The sequence below is a fragment of the Diabrotica virgifera genome, chromosome 5 (genome assembly GCF_917563875.1).
Source record: "Diabrotica virgifera virgifera chromosome 5, PGI_DIABVI_V3a".
NCBI classification, from domain to species: domain Eukaryota; kingdom Metazoa; phylum Arthropoda; class Insecta; order Coleoptera; family Chrysomelidae; genus Diabrotica; species Diabrotica virgifera.
This window is the reverse complement of record NC_065447.1, coordinates 67,200,850-67,215,660: the sequence shown is the minus strand read 5'-3', so window position 1 is coordinate 67,215,660 and position 14,811 is coordinate 67,200,850. Positions and strand designations below refer to the sequence as shown.

The following is a 14,811-nucleotide window of genomic DNA, read 5'->3' as shown; positions in this document are numbered from 1 at the left end:
TACATTAAAAATATTTTAGAAGATCATGTTTTGCAATTTGCCAGTCATATTGGATAACAAATTCGTGTTAATGCACCATGACGCAGGTCCTCATCTCGGTAGAACAGTGAATACTTAAACATTGATGAGAATAAATCTAAAAATTATATTGGTCACCATATAGCCCATCTCAAATTTAAATCCGATTATACCATTTATATGATACTCTAAACATCACATTCGGAGAAGAAATCCTATTCCTATGACACTGGGGGCCGCACAAAAAATTTTATTTCACACGTTAATTTCAAAATATGCAATATTTTTGTCCGTGAGTGTATAAACACTATCGAATGAGTCGATCGGATAGCCTAGCGGGACGAGAGGTGGCTCGCACATCACTTCGCCTGATGAATGCAAGTTCAATTTCCAGCCCGGTGAACGGAAAATAAAAAGGCTAACGCAGCACTTTAAAATTCATAGGAATCTAAGGCTTAGACTGGAATATGCGGGCGTCTGATCGGCATATCGAAGAGCAGTACGGCAAGGGATAAGGCCTTGCGGTTCAGTGAGACTCTTTCATAGATCCCTACCGGAAGGGGTTGACGCCGGAATAACGGTTTATATAATCGAATAAATTAGTCTTGATCTTATTGTGTCCCAATAAATGGAGCTTGGGAAAAGGTTAGGAAAAATATGGGTGCCGTGTCGTGAAGGAGTGCATGTAGAACCATTGTGCGGCATTACGAAAGGCGTTGCAAGAAATACGGTTCGGAAGTGGCTGTTAAGGAAATACGTCAAAAGAAATGGAGAGACATTCAAGGGTAAATCCTGACTAAAAAAAGAATGTGTGTGTACTTTGTACGCACGTAAGAAGTTATACTTCTATTATATATGATTCCAACGAAATTAATAGATGTACTTTTAAACAGTGTATTTATATTTTATTTAAATATTAAACTAATTTTAATACTTACTACTTTCCAAACATTTTTATTAAAACAATACCAAAAATTAAAAAAATAAAAGAATAAAACACACACAAACATATTGAAAAATGCACCAAAGAACGCAAGTAATAAAGCTGATAATTCGGCAGTATATATTGAAGATTCATTAGGCAATCGGCATGATTCTTTGTATTCAGAATCCCAGTGATATATTGCACATCCGGTTTTATTTTGAATTTTGGAGCCGTCAGTAAAAATATATTGAAACAGGCCACCTGTCCTTAATTATTTTGTTGATAATACTGTCTGGAAGGTTTGAATCCATGTAATATGTTTGTATTACCTTGAAAAAGAGAGTTTCAGGAGGTTTAGTGTAAATTGGAGGTATTTTATTCTTGTACATTTGGTCTTCATACATTGTCAATTTCCTGTAACTTTCAACATATAAATTATTGTTGTTATCCGTTATAATTACTGTATCTTCCGCAAAACTTAAGTTGTTCAAAACTAAATGGTTAACATTAGAGTAGCTTTATTTATCCATTCATGTTATTATGAAGATAAAAAAAATTCATTTTTATTTCAGCTGCCTTTACGGTAACTACCGGGCCACTTCATTTCGAACTATTACAAAGATCTAGAGCACTAGATAATCAAGTCTTTGTATGTGGAATAAGTCCATCTAGAAACGAGAAAGGATTCCGAGCGCATGGTTTTTCACAAGTAACTAGTCCGTGGGGTAAGGTTTTAGCGCAAGCCAAAGAAACGGAAGATATAATTTTTGCTGACTTGGATTTCTCAGAATGTGACGAAGTCAGAGCTCAAATACCTATCTTTGGGCAGCGAAGAACTGATGTTTATGATACTGTACTGAAGAAATAATCGTGCTAGTTTTTGTAAGGTACCATTTGTAGATAATCTGTTATCACTTGTAATACATTTTAAGTATAAATTGCTTTATTTATACAGTAGACTCGCGATTATCCGAGTCTGGGTTATCCGAGCCCCTCGGTTAACCGAGGCAAAAGTCATAACTGGTGAGTTACAACTTTCAACTTTGGCGCAACATCGCCGCCTGAAAAAAGAGGAATGAAGCTTACGCAAAAATCAATCAAAGACTTTTTAAAGCAGTAACAATGATAATGTAATGTTTTTATCTTTTATAGACAGTACAGTATTAGTTCTGTCATTAAAATATCCATATTTATGGTTATTTACGTGTTTTTCTATCAATATAACCAATCTCAGTGTTAACCGAGTTTTTCCGTATCCGAGGTAGTCACGGTCCCAGTTACCTCGGATAATCGCGAGTCTACTGTATACGTTTTTTTCCTCCATTTGACCAAACATATGAGTTAATTATTGGTATTTTAAAGATGGTATTATTTCTCGTAAAATACAATCAAACTGAGTAATTATCTGACGATTTTGATGAATGATGAAAACTGATTTGATGAATGAATTTCTATTTTACATCTGATTGGTTCTTTGCTGATTACTATTGTTTTAGTTTTCTGAGATGAAATTGTCATGTGTGCAGACTATCTTCATCTTGGGCTATTAATATTGCGTAGACTGCTTAATTCTTTTGTTGGTGCTTTTAATGATTTCATCCATGATTAAATTGAAGAGCAAAGGACACAATGAGTCCCCCTGTCTTATTCCGCTCTCTAAGTCTATTTGATAAGAGCGTTGGTATAAATCTATATATCGTAGGGGACCAGAGTATGCTAAATGTGCAGTCACTCGAGCGTTATGGGGACCTATTGGGTTGTGAAGAGTAGGTCCTAAAACCAAAAAAAGTTAAGTAAAGTTTTCCATTTAAATGGAGACTTTCTATTTTTAATTTAATTTTCCATTTCTAACAATCATTTTTTTAAATTATAGCGCCATCTATCCATAATTCGAAAAAATGTCTCGAATAAAAGTTACTTATTTTTACGTAATGAATCCAAATCTACAATAAAAAATGGGGGCTCCTATTTAAGATTTTAAAGTAACACCCACCCCACCTCCGTGGGGGTCGTGTTTGGTACCATTCGATAGATTTTTCAAAAATACTGAATAAGTGTATTTTTCAGTTTTTCGATCTGATGTTCATTTCGCGAAATATCGCGGGATCCGTATTTAAAATTTACCCCCCACCCCTCTCCGTGGGAAGTCGTGTTTGATATCATTCGATAGATTTTTGAAAAATATTGAGCATGTATTTTTTAGTTTTTCGATCTGTCATTCATTTCGCGAAATATTCGCTTTTTCCTTGTGAAACTTTGGGACTCACCCATTTTTTTAAATATACACTGTTTTGCATGTACTTAACTTACCTTATCTTAATCTGACGATTTCGAGTTTTTCTAAGGATAGATTTTTTAAGGATCTAAGAGTTCTTCCCATGTAATAATCTGACGCGCTCGAGTAACTGCAAAAATCCCCGCTTGGGCTCCCCTACCAATATGTATGTTGTTCTATCGATATGTCTAGAAAGTAAATCTATCGATATGTCTAGATTTTGTTGTTCAGTTGGCGGTTGTCTATCTCTACTTGTTCGTTACTTGAACGATGAGAGTAATCCTATCATTCAGCATCTTATGTATTTGCCTAATAATCTTCGTTTTTTTTTTCTGTTATTCTATATGGCTTTTTGAAAGCTGGTGAGACTCCTTTTTGATATCTTATTTTTTGTTTTATATCTTCTATCTTCTTATATGTTTGATTTGTTGTAAACCTAATTCTTTTCTCATTGTTTGATTGAGTATTAATATGATTATGAATAAAGAATGCCTATTAGACCTTCATATTAGCAATTGTAGCCTATTATAACTTACAATAGATGTTGCGTCAAATCGAATTAGTAATTGCAAATAGTCTTCTTTCCTATAGGTCCAGATACTCCATAGCTATTTTATAACTTTATTGAAATCTTCCTGCAAATTATGGGATTGCTGTGATAAATAAAAATAAACTAGTTGATATAATAAATGTTTATTTAAATATGTAGTTAAGAAGTAACTTTTGACATCTTAATATTTTCCTTCCAGATTTAGTTAATCACTTGTATTTTTAATAACAGCAAAGAATGAATAGGACGCTTTTACAATCTGGAACAAAATATCAGTCATTTTAGTTTTCAAAATAAAAATTAGACGGTTTCGTTTTGAGTTTTTAGTTATTTTAGTTTTTTTTTAATAATTTAGTTTTTATTTAGTGAAGTGAACAAACCAAGACACGTTAAATGCTCATAGGAGCACTCTCGAATCATAATTTACAATGTATACAGGGTGAGGCAGATAAAGGGCCTATTAGAAAAATCTCGAGAACTAAAGGTAAGAAAACGATAATAATAATAATAGGATTTATTTAGCTTTTTAGCTATTACATTACAAATAAACATTTACATATATTTAAATAACTATAACTTAAAAACGAAAAATCAACTAATTCTTAAAATACAATTTTTTTAACCTACTTTTGAAGACTTTAACATTTGGTGAATCTTTTATGCTAGATGGTAGACTGTTATATATTCTTAGTCCTTCAACAAAAAGAGTTTTTTCCATGGCACTTGTATTGAACCTTTCAATATGATAATTATCAAATCTTAAATTATGCTGACCTAACAAAAGTGATCTTTTAATGGCATAATTATTGAAGTATTGAGGAGCTTGCTTGTTAATAATTTTAAATATTAACACCAAACATGACTCAGTAATAAGCTGATTAACATCTAAAAAATTTAATGTTTCCAGCATAAAGTTTAAATTGAAGAACGATGAAAATTGGAATACAGGGGTTTTGAGATGTGAGCTAATTAATGAAAATATTTTGGTCTCTTTGATACTTCCGGTTATACCGGAAGTTGATTGTAACTTCGTTTTTTTTTAATGGGACACCCTGTTAATTTTTACATTTTTGGATTCTCCTAGATTTCTTCTTTCTTAAAATATAAGGTTTTGTAATATTATACAGAGTAGGTTAAAAGATAATTAAGTTTTCTTATTAATTTCGTAGCAACATTCACATCCTGTAGAATTGTAGTAGTTTGACATAATAAACTCTATTTATATTTAAATGATTTTTAAGATAGTCTACTATTGTTAGGAATTATTGGTATAGTTAAATTTTTCATTTTGGTATACTGGGTTGGTCTAAACTCGGAATAAGTATATTCTGAGTTTTCTTAAATGGAACACCCTGTATTTTAGCATTGTAATGAAATGTTATTTTATGGTACTTTTTAATTTCTTAAGCATTCCCTATACCTAACTGCTTTAATTTGTGAGTTATTGGTCATTCGAGCTAAACATTAATTGCAACACAAAATACGTGAAATTTTATTAGGTTGACCGTGAAAATATTCAATCACAAATAATTTTTCGGAAATAAATACATATTAATCTAGACTGATACTTAAAATTGCCAATAATGGTTGAGCTATCAAAATACCTTCGTAGTTAAAATTGTTGGTGCGATTAACAATTAAACACAAATTAAAGCAGTTGGGTATAGGGAATGTTTAAGGAGTAAAAAAGTACCATAATATATCATTTCATTACAATATAGTAAAATATAGGGTGTTCCATTTAAGAAAATACTCATTCCGAGTTTCGACCCACCCTGTATACTAAACTTAAAAATTTAGCTATACTAATAATTGTTAACAATAGTAGAATATATTAAAAATCTGTAACGCGGTCGTTACGTTGTTGCTCCAGGTAAGATAATTAGCCTTAATTGCTCGTTAATTTCGTTAATAAAATATATTTATAATCTACGCATCGAGCTTTCTGTTCGGGCCGATGTGACGATATTTTGTACATGAATGAATGATTTTGACGATCGCGTGAAATAGGAATTGCTTGTATTAATACGACATGAATGTATAAGGAAAGGGAAGAAAAGGAATGTCGCTCAGCTCGCCAGATGAAAAGACATTAGGGATATACGATCACCACTCGTATAAGGATAGGTAAAAGGATAGGTAAGCGGAAAACTGTCGGATTCGCTCAGCTCGCCAAAACGACAGAGGAAAATGGTCGGGAAATACTACCTACATAAACTCACCTCTTATACCTCGCTGTTATTTATTATTCCTCGATCAATGCTCCAAGAATAATAAGCAACTAGGCTTTTCGATCCGACTTTTATATCGTCCAAGACGGTACAAAAACACGTTTTACTTAATTCATTGGCGTACTCTAGACGATAAAATTATATTATCGTCACAAATCATTTGAACATAAATAGAGATTTTGATGTAAAACTACTACAATTCCATAGGGCGTGAACGTTGCTATGAAATTAATAAAAAACGTAATTATCTTTTAAACTACCCTGTATAATATTACAAAACCTCATATTTTAAGAAAGAAGAAATCAAGGAGAATCCAAAAATGTAAAAATATACAGGGTGTCCAATGTAAAAAAACGACTTTATAAGCAACTTCCGATGTAACCGGAAGCGGAAGTACCATTATTCCAATTTTCATAATTCAGTTACCTTTAGTTCTCGAGATATTTCTAATGAGCCCTTTATCTGCTTCACCCTATATACATTGTTAATCCCAAATCATGATTTCCAAAGTGTATACATTGTAAATTATGATTCTGGAATGCTCCTAGTAGCATTTAACGTGTCTTGGTTGGTTTATTTCTACTGCATCTTGATTGTAAATTTACTATAAATTTTATTAAAATAGGAGTAAAGCCTATTTCAAAGTATATCTCAGTTTTTCCATATTTCTTCTTTTTGTGCCGTTTTCTAACAGATACGATGTTTTTCTTATTTTACTTGTGTTTATAAGCTTTCTGCCAGGTCCAAAAACACGCCTTAACACTTATTCATTTGAGACTTTTGCAGTCAAATTTTGTAAGGATGTTTTAACATTGAGTCTTATGAGATTATTTTGTTAAACTTGAATATTTTATTTTGTAGCGATAATAACCGAATACAATTGTTATAATTCATTTGTTATAATTCATTAATTTATAGTGCATCAAAAATATTTTCTTTTTCGTTGATAAATATTTATTGACATAAACTGCGATAGTGAGGTTATGTACACATAATCGCACTGATAATCAATAATGGAAAGTGAAGAATTTATATTAGATTAAGTGCGTTTTTATTTTCCGTTTCTATTAATATACAATATCACTAGCGTGACACGGCATTTTTTTAAAATATTCCATTTAAACATACACAAAGCGTCCTTACAAAATTTCAAAAAACCGCCACCATGAGCAGGTCGGTCGATTTTGCTTTGACACTTTGTTAACGCTCGGAGCGAATATAACCATTATAAAATACTACCTACTTTTTGAGTTATTTGCGAAAAACTGTCTAAAAACGTATTTTTATTTTGTTGAAAACTGAACATATTCACTCGCAAATAATTTGAAAAGTATTAACTTACTTAAAAAACGCTATAGAACAAAAGTTGCTTAGAATTGGCCAGTTTATCCATTTCCGGACTTATTTTGACGTATATTACGGACATAAATTTTTTCATCCCCGAGAAGGGGTGAAACTCAATCCCAAGGCACACATCGGCACAATGGGTGCGTTCGGACGACCACAGCAGCCAGACAACTTAGTAAGCGATAGCTGTCAGACGACACCGCTGGAAGTCAACCGTTGAGAAAATTACTAAGCTTTTACAGTTGACAGTCAGCCGTTGTGGTCGTCCGAACGCATCCAATAGGTGCGTTCGCGGGCACAGTTGACAAATTGTCGCCGACAGTTTCTAACCTCACTTAATATAAATAATACCGTTAATAGATAAATATACAAGGTATATTTACTTTTAATTATTATTAATAACTAATTATTAAATTATACTAGACAAATATATCTTGTATATTTATCTATTAACGATATTATTTATATCATTTTAAAGTGCGCATGCGTTTTGCTGCTAATTTGTCGCCGACAGGCTCCCGCGAACGCACTTAATATCACTTAATTATTTTATTTTCTTTGACATGTTAGCTATGCGTATGCCAAATTTCATGTCAATCCAATAGGTTCTTTAAAATTTGGAGGATTTGCAATATTTTACTGTGAGTGAATAGACTAAAAGTCGAACAAGCATGTAAGCAGACTGAACGACAGAAGGATTATGGAGATTTTAAGTGTACAAATGTATAGTCATGAATAATGGTTAATGATACATACTGCTACAAATGTTGGTAGAGTAAGCGGTGCAAATTTTCCGGCCGTCAAATAGAGTGGTCTTTTGGCCCTGGCCATGCTAAGGATCATAGACATTTTAAACTCCTTATCTGCAGCTAACCAGTCACATTGCCAGATATAAAAGGGCATTTTGTCAGCCTGAAAAATATGCCTTAAGAAATTTTAAAATTAAGATCTACTTCTTATTACCTTAAGTGTCACTTCATTACCGAACCAACAGTACAATGCAAGCTGAAAACCCATGGCTATCATGTATACGATTTCTGCTAAAAACTGTTTACTTCCAAAAGGTGTCTATAAAAATAAAAATAACATAAAAAAGCACTACCTAATAAAGAATCACAGGTCTGCGATCAAAAAATTGTTTAAAATTTAATAAGTGATTTTCATATTATTTTCAACGTTGATTTCGGGAAAAATTGTGAAAAAATTCTATCACGTACAGTTATTTCACAAAATGATATAATAAAGAGTGATTAGAAGAAACCAGCAGTATTTTCATATCAGATCTTGCTATATCCCTTCCCCAACTACTTGCTGACTCATTGCGCCTTCTTTCATGTCAGTGCCCCCCATTCGCTGCCCTTTTCCACGCCCTTAACAAGCAGAGAGCCTCTGATACTGTTCTACATGACAAATGTCCAAATTTGTGGACAAAATGGAAACAAATGAAAAGACAGCATGAACATATTTTAAATTTGTTGTTGCCGGTTTCCTAGCTAACAAAAGAGATCCAAACTACAAGACAATCGTCGCAGACCTGATCGACAACTGTAAGAAGCTGGGCTGTAACATCAAAATTAAACTTCACTTTCTTCACTACCCATCTTGACTACCTTTTCGGCAAACCTTGGTGATGTCAATGAAGAGCAGGGCGAAAGATTTTGCCAAGACATAAAAAAATGGAAAGAATATACCGAGGAAGATGGAACATAAGCATGATAGCAGAGTACTGCTGGATGATGAAAATATATGATCCTCAACGAGTCCACAGCCGAAAAAGCAGTAAAACAATCTTCGACAGAAAACGAAAGCGTTAGTATAAGGACTTATGAGCTTAAGGAGAAATGTAAGTGTACTAGAAATGTAGATTAGAACTTGGTTAATAAATAAACCAAATTTTATAACGTTGGAAAAAGGTGAAAAATTGCTCACAGCTTGATATTATAACAAACATACCCATATTATAACCCAAACATACTCAATTCTTTGTGAGAAAACCTGACGTGATAGACAAAAATGGTTTCCATTTTTGAAATCAGCGCTGAAAAGTACATAAAAAGTCAGTTATCAACTTTCAAACAACTTTCAAAAAATATTTTTTTTGCATGCCTATGAATATTAATAAGAGACGATATGCTCACGACTCACTAATACTTACCATTGATACTAAATATAAGCAAGAACAAAGAATAAATAATGTCGCTGTAGCTTGCGCAAGGGTTAAATATTTATGAATATCTTCTAGTTCCTCACAAACTCTAAAAAAATCAAGATATATTAGTCCCCACAAGGTACACCGTCTTTTTTTGAAAATGATTACAAAAATTTTAAAAATGGTTTTAACTGCTTCGTTTGGGTTGAGTGAGTCTACCAAAGATATTATACACATAGATTAGGCAAGGTCCGAAAAATAGCGTAACGCGGAGCAGTTCGGGTCGGTGGTCTATCTATCTCTCTCTTCCGGCGCTTAGCTTTCTCTCTCTAGCATATGATGGACGCCGCCTCTGTGTCTGTGTCGTTCCATTACTCCCACCTCTTGGTAGATACGCTCACACTCGTACGACAGACAAAGATAGCTAGACCACCGTACTTGATATTGGCGTTACACTCCGATGCATTGAGTGGCATATAACTAGCCTGGTCTATGGTTAACATGTATCTGGAGTCTACCCACTTTCTAAAAATTTTCAGGCACAACACCTAAACCTGTAGCTCTAGTGCGGTTATGTTTTGTTATTGCAAAACTATAATTTTTAATTTTAATCAAAAGATTATACCTACGTTAAAATAAAATAGGTACCTAGATACGTTATTTTTGTCGGACAAAAAAGAGGGAGCGATCGTCGAGTCCGACACCCGCAACATGTCATTCTAGCGCAGTACAGTTTTCTTATTACAAAACTCTTAATTTTTAATTGAAAGTAGGTAGGTACTTATAATTAATAGGGCTTTTCATCGATTGCCATTTGTTTCGAGCTTCTGTCATAAGTTGTATAATCTGTGTATAATATTAATATACACGGATTATACGACATATGACAGAAGCTCGAAACAAATTATATACTGTGAATTAAAAGTCCTATTCAAAAGATTGTCGATCTCTTGTCAGATAAATTTGCGGCCTCGTTTTTTTAGTCCGACAACGTAAATATGTTAATTATGGCAGGTTATGTTCTGCGATTACAAAATTTCGAACACGAATCCAAAGATTTTATACACGATAAATTAGGCGCAAAATAGACAACACTGGATTGAATTGGGGGAGGCCTATGTCCAAAGTTGGATTACTGAAGGCTAAAGAAGAAGATTAGGCTAGTCATATGCCACTCAATGCATCGAGGTGTAACACCGACATAGGATTGAGTGGTCTAGCCATCTTTGTCGGTCACATGCGCGGGGTCGCTTGGTTAAAAGAGATAGATAGACCACCGATCGACTATTTCCATGCTGTTTCCGCGTTACGCTTTTTTGGTGAGTATGCCGTATCTACCCTTGACATATCTCTGCACGAATCACAAGTGATAGATTGGAGGGTCCTTTATCCAAATATAGTACTGTCGGATAAAATTTTTGTATCAAATAGCCAGTCCGATAAATTAATTTCAATTGATTGAGATTAACAACTTCACTGTCCAAATGGTAATACATACAAAGAAATACATCCCACCTCCAATGCTATTTTAATATTAAATATCATGTAACTGCAGTAAATACTGATTTTTATTATCACTAAATATATCCAAAAGTCAAATGAGCGTTTTTCAAAAAAAAAAATTAATGATCACACTGATTCACGGACGTGCCGTTAAACAAATTATACTCACACGTTCATTGGATCATATAAAAGCAAATTATATCATACATTGAATGTGCTTTACCAATTTTTTTCACACTTCAAAGTGGATGATTATCACATCACTGATGTGGATGATTATCACAAATAATTACTAATAAATTGAATAATTATTTAATTAGAAATAAGTCACTTTGCGAAGGTTTATTAATGAAAGTTATCTATCCACAGGCGCCCATAAAAATTTTGTATATTTTGGATCACCATATTATACAGTTGAGTCCGCGAATCTTTACCCGTGCGCCATCATTTAAAGCATACGAAATAAGTCGATGATAAGTCGGAAATTGAAATTTACTAAACCCAACAGCAAGTGACAGTAAGTGACTTGCTGTTGCGTTTAGTAAATTTCAATTTCCGACTTATCATCGACTTATTTCGTATGCTTTAAATGATGACGCACGGGTAAAGATTCGCGGACTCAACTGTAATTTAAGGCACTCTAAAAGCCAGGGGGCGTCTATCCTCTTTCTTTCCTTGTCCAAGCACTTCTTCGGTTCGTTTTATTGCGCTCGCTATGGTACCATATTCAAAAATAAGAAAAAATAAAAAAATTCATGTTTTACACGTTTGCGTCAGTTTTTTGTCAGATATTTACTTTTTTAATAAACAAGTTTTATTTGAAAGTAACAAAAATTAAAATTGCGGGTGCCGGACTCGACGATAGCTCCGTCCTTTTTGTCCGACAAAAATAATTTATTTTAACGTATAATCTTCTGATTAAAATTAAAAATTATAGTTTTGCAACAACAAAACATCACCGCGCGAGAGCTACAGGTTTAGGTGTTGTGCTGTGCGTATGGAAACGCGTCCAGCCTGCACTCTGAAAATTTTCAGAAAGTGGTAGACTCGCTCAAACGTAGCAGTTAAAACCATTTTTAAGACTTTTGTAATCATTTTCAAAAAAGAACGGTATACTGGGGAGTATATACTTTATAATCCGTATAAAATATTAATACCTATAAACAACTTGCAAATGCTGCGATATTTTCTTCATTTCCGCTCTTAAAGTAATACTTAGTTCTTCGGTGTTGTGTAGCCCGTCCGGTGTTAACAATGGACCGTCTATTTTCTTCTCCGCTCTTGGAAGAATGGAAAGAAATGCACCTTGGATGATTTCAAGATTCATGCCCACACAGTTCATTATATTCATGAATAATGTGTCCATTCCAACAATACTAAAAAAATTTTAACACATTATTACGACGATATCGATAGAACTATGAACATGAAAATAAATGTATCTAAAACCCAGATAGAGTTAAAAACATAAACAAAAATGCTAGGTCTGGAAATTAACACAGAAAAAACAAAAATAATGACTCAGACGAGAAGAAATATAGCCCCACAAAACATTCTACATGAAGATGACATTGAAACGGTTGGAAAGTTTACATACCTGGGAGTAGAAATATATGTTGGTATTACAATTCTCTATTGTAGACTTTTATGTTTGCAACACCTTTGAGTGACACAAGTGACAAGTGTCAATGTCAACAAGTGTCAATATGTCAAAAGGAATTTAAAACGCAAGAAAAAGGATAGTTTTAGAGAATTCTGCTCTTCTATTAACAGGGATACTCCTACTAGTAAAGTTTGGAAAACCGTTAAAAAATTTAAAAATAATCAAAATTCGAGTAATACAAATAAATTACCAAATCCAACTGTAGCATTACAAATATTAGATAATATGTCAATCACTAATATAGATCCTAGCTTTAATATTCTCCCTTCAACAGTAATTACTGAACCATTCTCTATGGCAGAGATACAAAACATTTTAAACATAAAAAAGGATAAAGCCTCTGGTTTAGATCAAATTTCCTACTCAATGATCAAAAATCTTCCTAATATTGCTTTGTCATTACTTTTAAAGTTTTATAATAAACTTTTATTAACAGCGACTATTCCATATCAGTGGAAACAAATATTAATAATACCTATATTAAAACCACTGAAAAATATAGGATTGTGGGAGAATTATAGACCTATTGCATTGTCATCATGTGTGGGAAAAATAATAGAAAATCTTATAAAAAATAGGTTAGAGTGGTTTATAGAGGGCAATAGATTACTGCCTAAATTACAGATAGGTTTTAGAAGAGGAAAAGGAAGTATGGAGGCAGTAAATCTACTAACACATAAAGTATTGGAAGCCTTTAGTAAGAATAAAAAGTTAATTGCAGTATTTTTGGATATCAAAGCAGCTTATGATAATGCTAATATATATTTGATGTATGAAAAACTAATAGAGATGAATATTCCGATTGATTTAGTAAATCTTATTTTTGCATTTTTAAATAATAGGGAAATTTTTATTAAAGATTGTAAGAATAATATAATTGGCCCAAAGGTATCCAATTTAGGTTTAGCGCAAGGATCCCCACTAAGCCCCACATTATTTAACATCTATACCAAAAATATTCACCAAATTCCATTAGGTAAGGCTCAATTAATTCAATATGCAGATGATATAGTTATGACAATAATAGGAGAAGATCCAAATAAACTAATAACAGAGATAAATGATAATTTAAAAAAGATTCATGCTTGGGTAACTGAGCATAATTTACAAATTTCTATTAATAAATCATCAGCTGTATTGTTCAGAAAAAGGAAAAGTTACAAATATATTCCTTATATTATGTATAATAATAATATAATTCACTGGTCGGAATCAGTTAAATACTTAGGGGCTAATTTAACTGGGTCTTTAAACTGGTCAGAGTTCATTCAGAATACTTGCAATAAATCGGAGAAGGGGCTTAATATAATGAGAGCATTATGTGGAACCTGGTGGGGATCGGATCCTAAGACCCTAATAACCATTTATAAAGGTTTAGTGAGATCACATCTAGACTATGCTGGTAGTATCTTAACACCTGGAAACAAAACGGTTTTAAAAAAATTGGATTCCATACAATTTCAAGCTTTAAGAATTGTTACTGGTTGTATGCGTTCAACTCCTACAAATGCATTATTATCTGAATGTGGTGAAATGTCTCTAGAATATAGAAGAAAAATTCTTTCTATGAAAATGTTACTTAAAATTAAAGAACTAAAGGGTAATCCATTAGAGGAAATAATTAATAATATTACAAATTATTGTAAATCAAATATTGGCTATTGGAAATATAGACAATATCCATATTTAATAGAAGCAAACATTAATTCCCAAAATGAAATTATAAATATTAAACAATCAGAAATAAATCCTATTTATGAAATAGAATTAAAATATCTTGTAGAACCAGTCAATATTATATCATCTAAAGTTACCAAAACAGAAATTTATAGTCAACAAAAGTTTTATAATGAATTTTGTGAAAAATATCATACATATACATGGATTTACACTGATGGTTCAGTGGATCCCATATTAAATACTTCAGGTATGGGTGTACATATCCCATCCTTAGAGTATAATTTTTCCGCCAAGTTATTTAGCCATATTCAAATTTGTAATGCTGAAATAATCGCAATAAATAAAGCAGTATCAATTTGCATAGAAAAAAATATTAACAAAGCTATCATTTTTACAGACTCTCAAAGTGCTATCCAGAAAATTAATAACAAAACTTTAAAGGTAGTAAATGGTTGTTCAGGAATGACAA

At 32.6% G+C, this 14,811-nt stretch overlaps 2 protein-coding genes across 5 annotated transcripts in view; one reads left to right on the top strand and one right to left on the bottom strand.

The window, feature by feature from the left end:
• LOC126884220 (omega-amidase NIT2) overlaps nucleotides 1-1,893 on the top strand; it is a 75,870-nt gene extending 73,977 nt beyond the window's left edge. The window contains exon 3 of the mRNA XM_050650116.1: nucleotides 1,516-1,893. Within this exon, the coding sequence (XP_050506073.1) occupies nucleotides 1,516-1,811 (296 nt within the window). The 3' untranslated portion in view covers nucleotides 1,812-1,893. The remainder of the gene's footprint in view (nucleotides 1-1,515) is intronic.
• A 2,002-nt stretch (nucleotides 1,894-3,895) lies between these two features.
• LOC126884216 (putative odorant receptor 71a) overlaps nucleotides 3,896-14,811 on the bottom strand; it is a 47,480-nt gene continuing 36,564 nt past the window's right edge. For all 4 annotated transcript variants that reach the window (XM_050650109.1, XM_050650111.1, XM_050650108.1 and 1 more), the window contains 5 exons: nucleotides 12,157-12,375; nucleotides 9,503-9,602; nucleotides 8,311-8,415; nucleotides 8,104-8,259; nucleotides 3,896-4,027 (listed from right to left, as the gene is read on the bottom strand). In XM_050650109.1, the coding sequence (XP_050506066.1) occupies nucleotides 3,974-4,027; nucleotides 8,104-8,259; nucleotides 8,311-8,415; nucleotides 9,503-9,602; nucleotides 12,157-12,375 (634 nt within the window). In that variant the 3' untranslated portion in view covers nucleotides 3,896-3,973. The remainder of the gene's footprint in view (nucleotides 4,028-8,103; nucleotides 8,260-8,310; nucleotides 8,416-9,502; nucleotides 9,603-12,156; nucleotides 12,376-14,811) is intronic.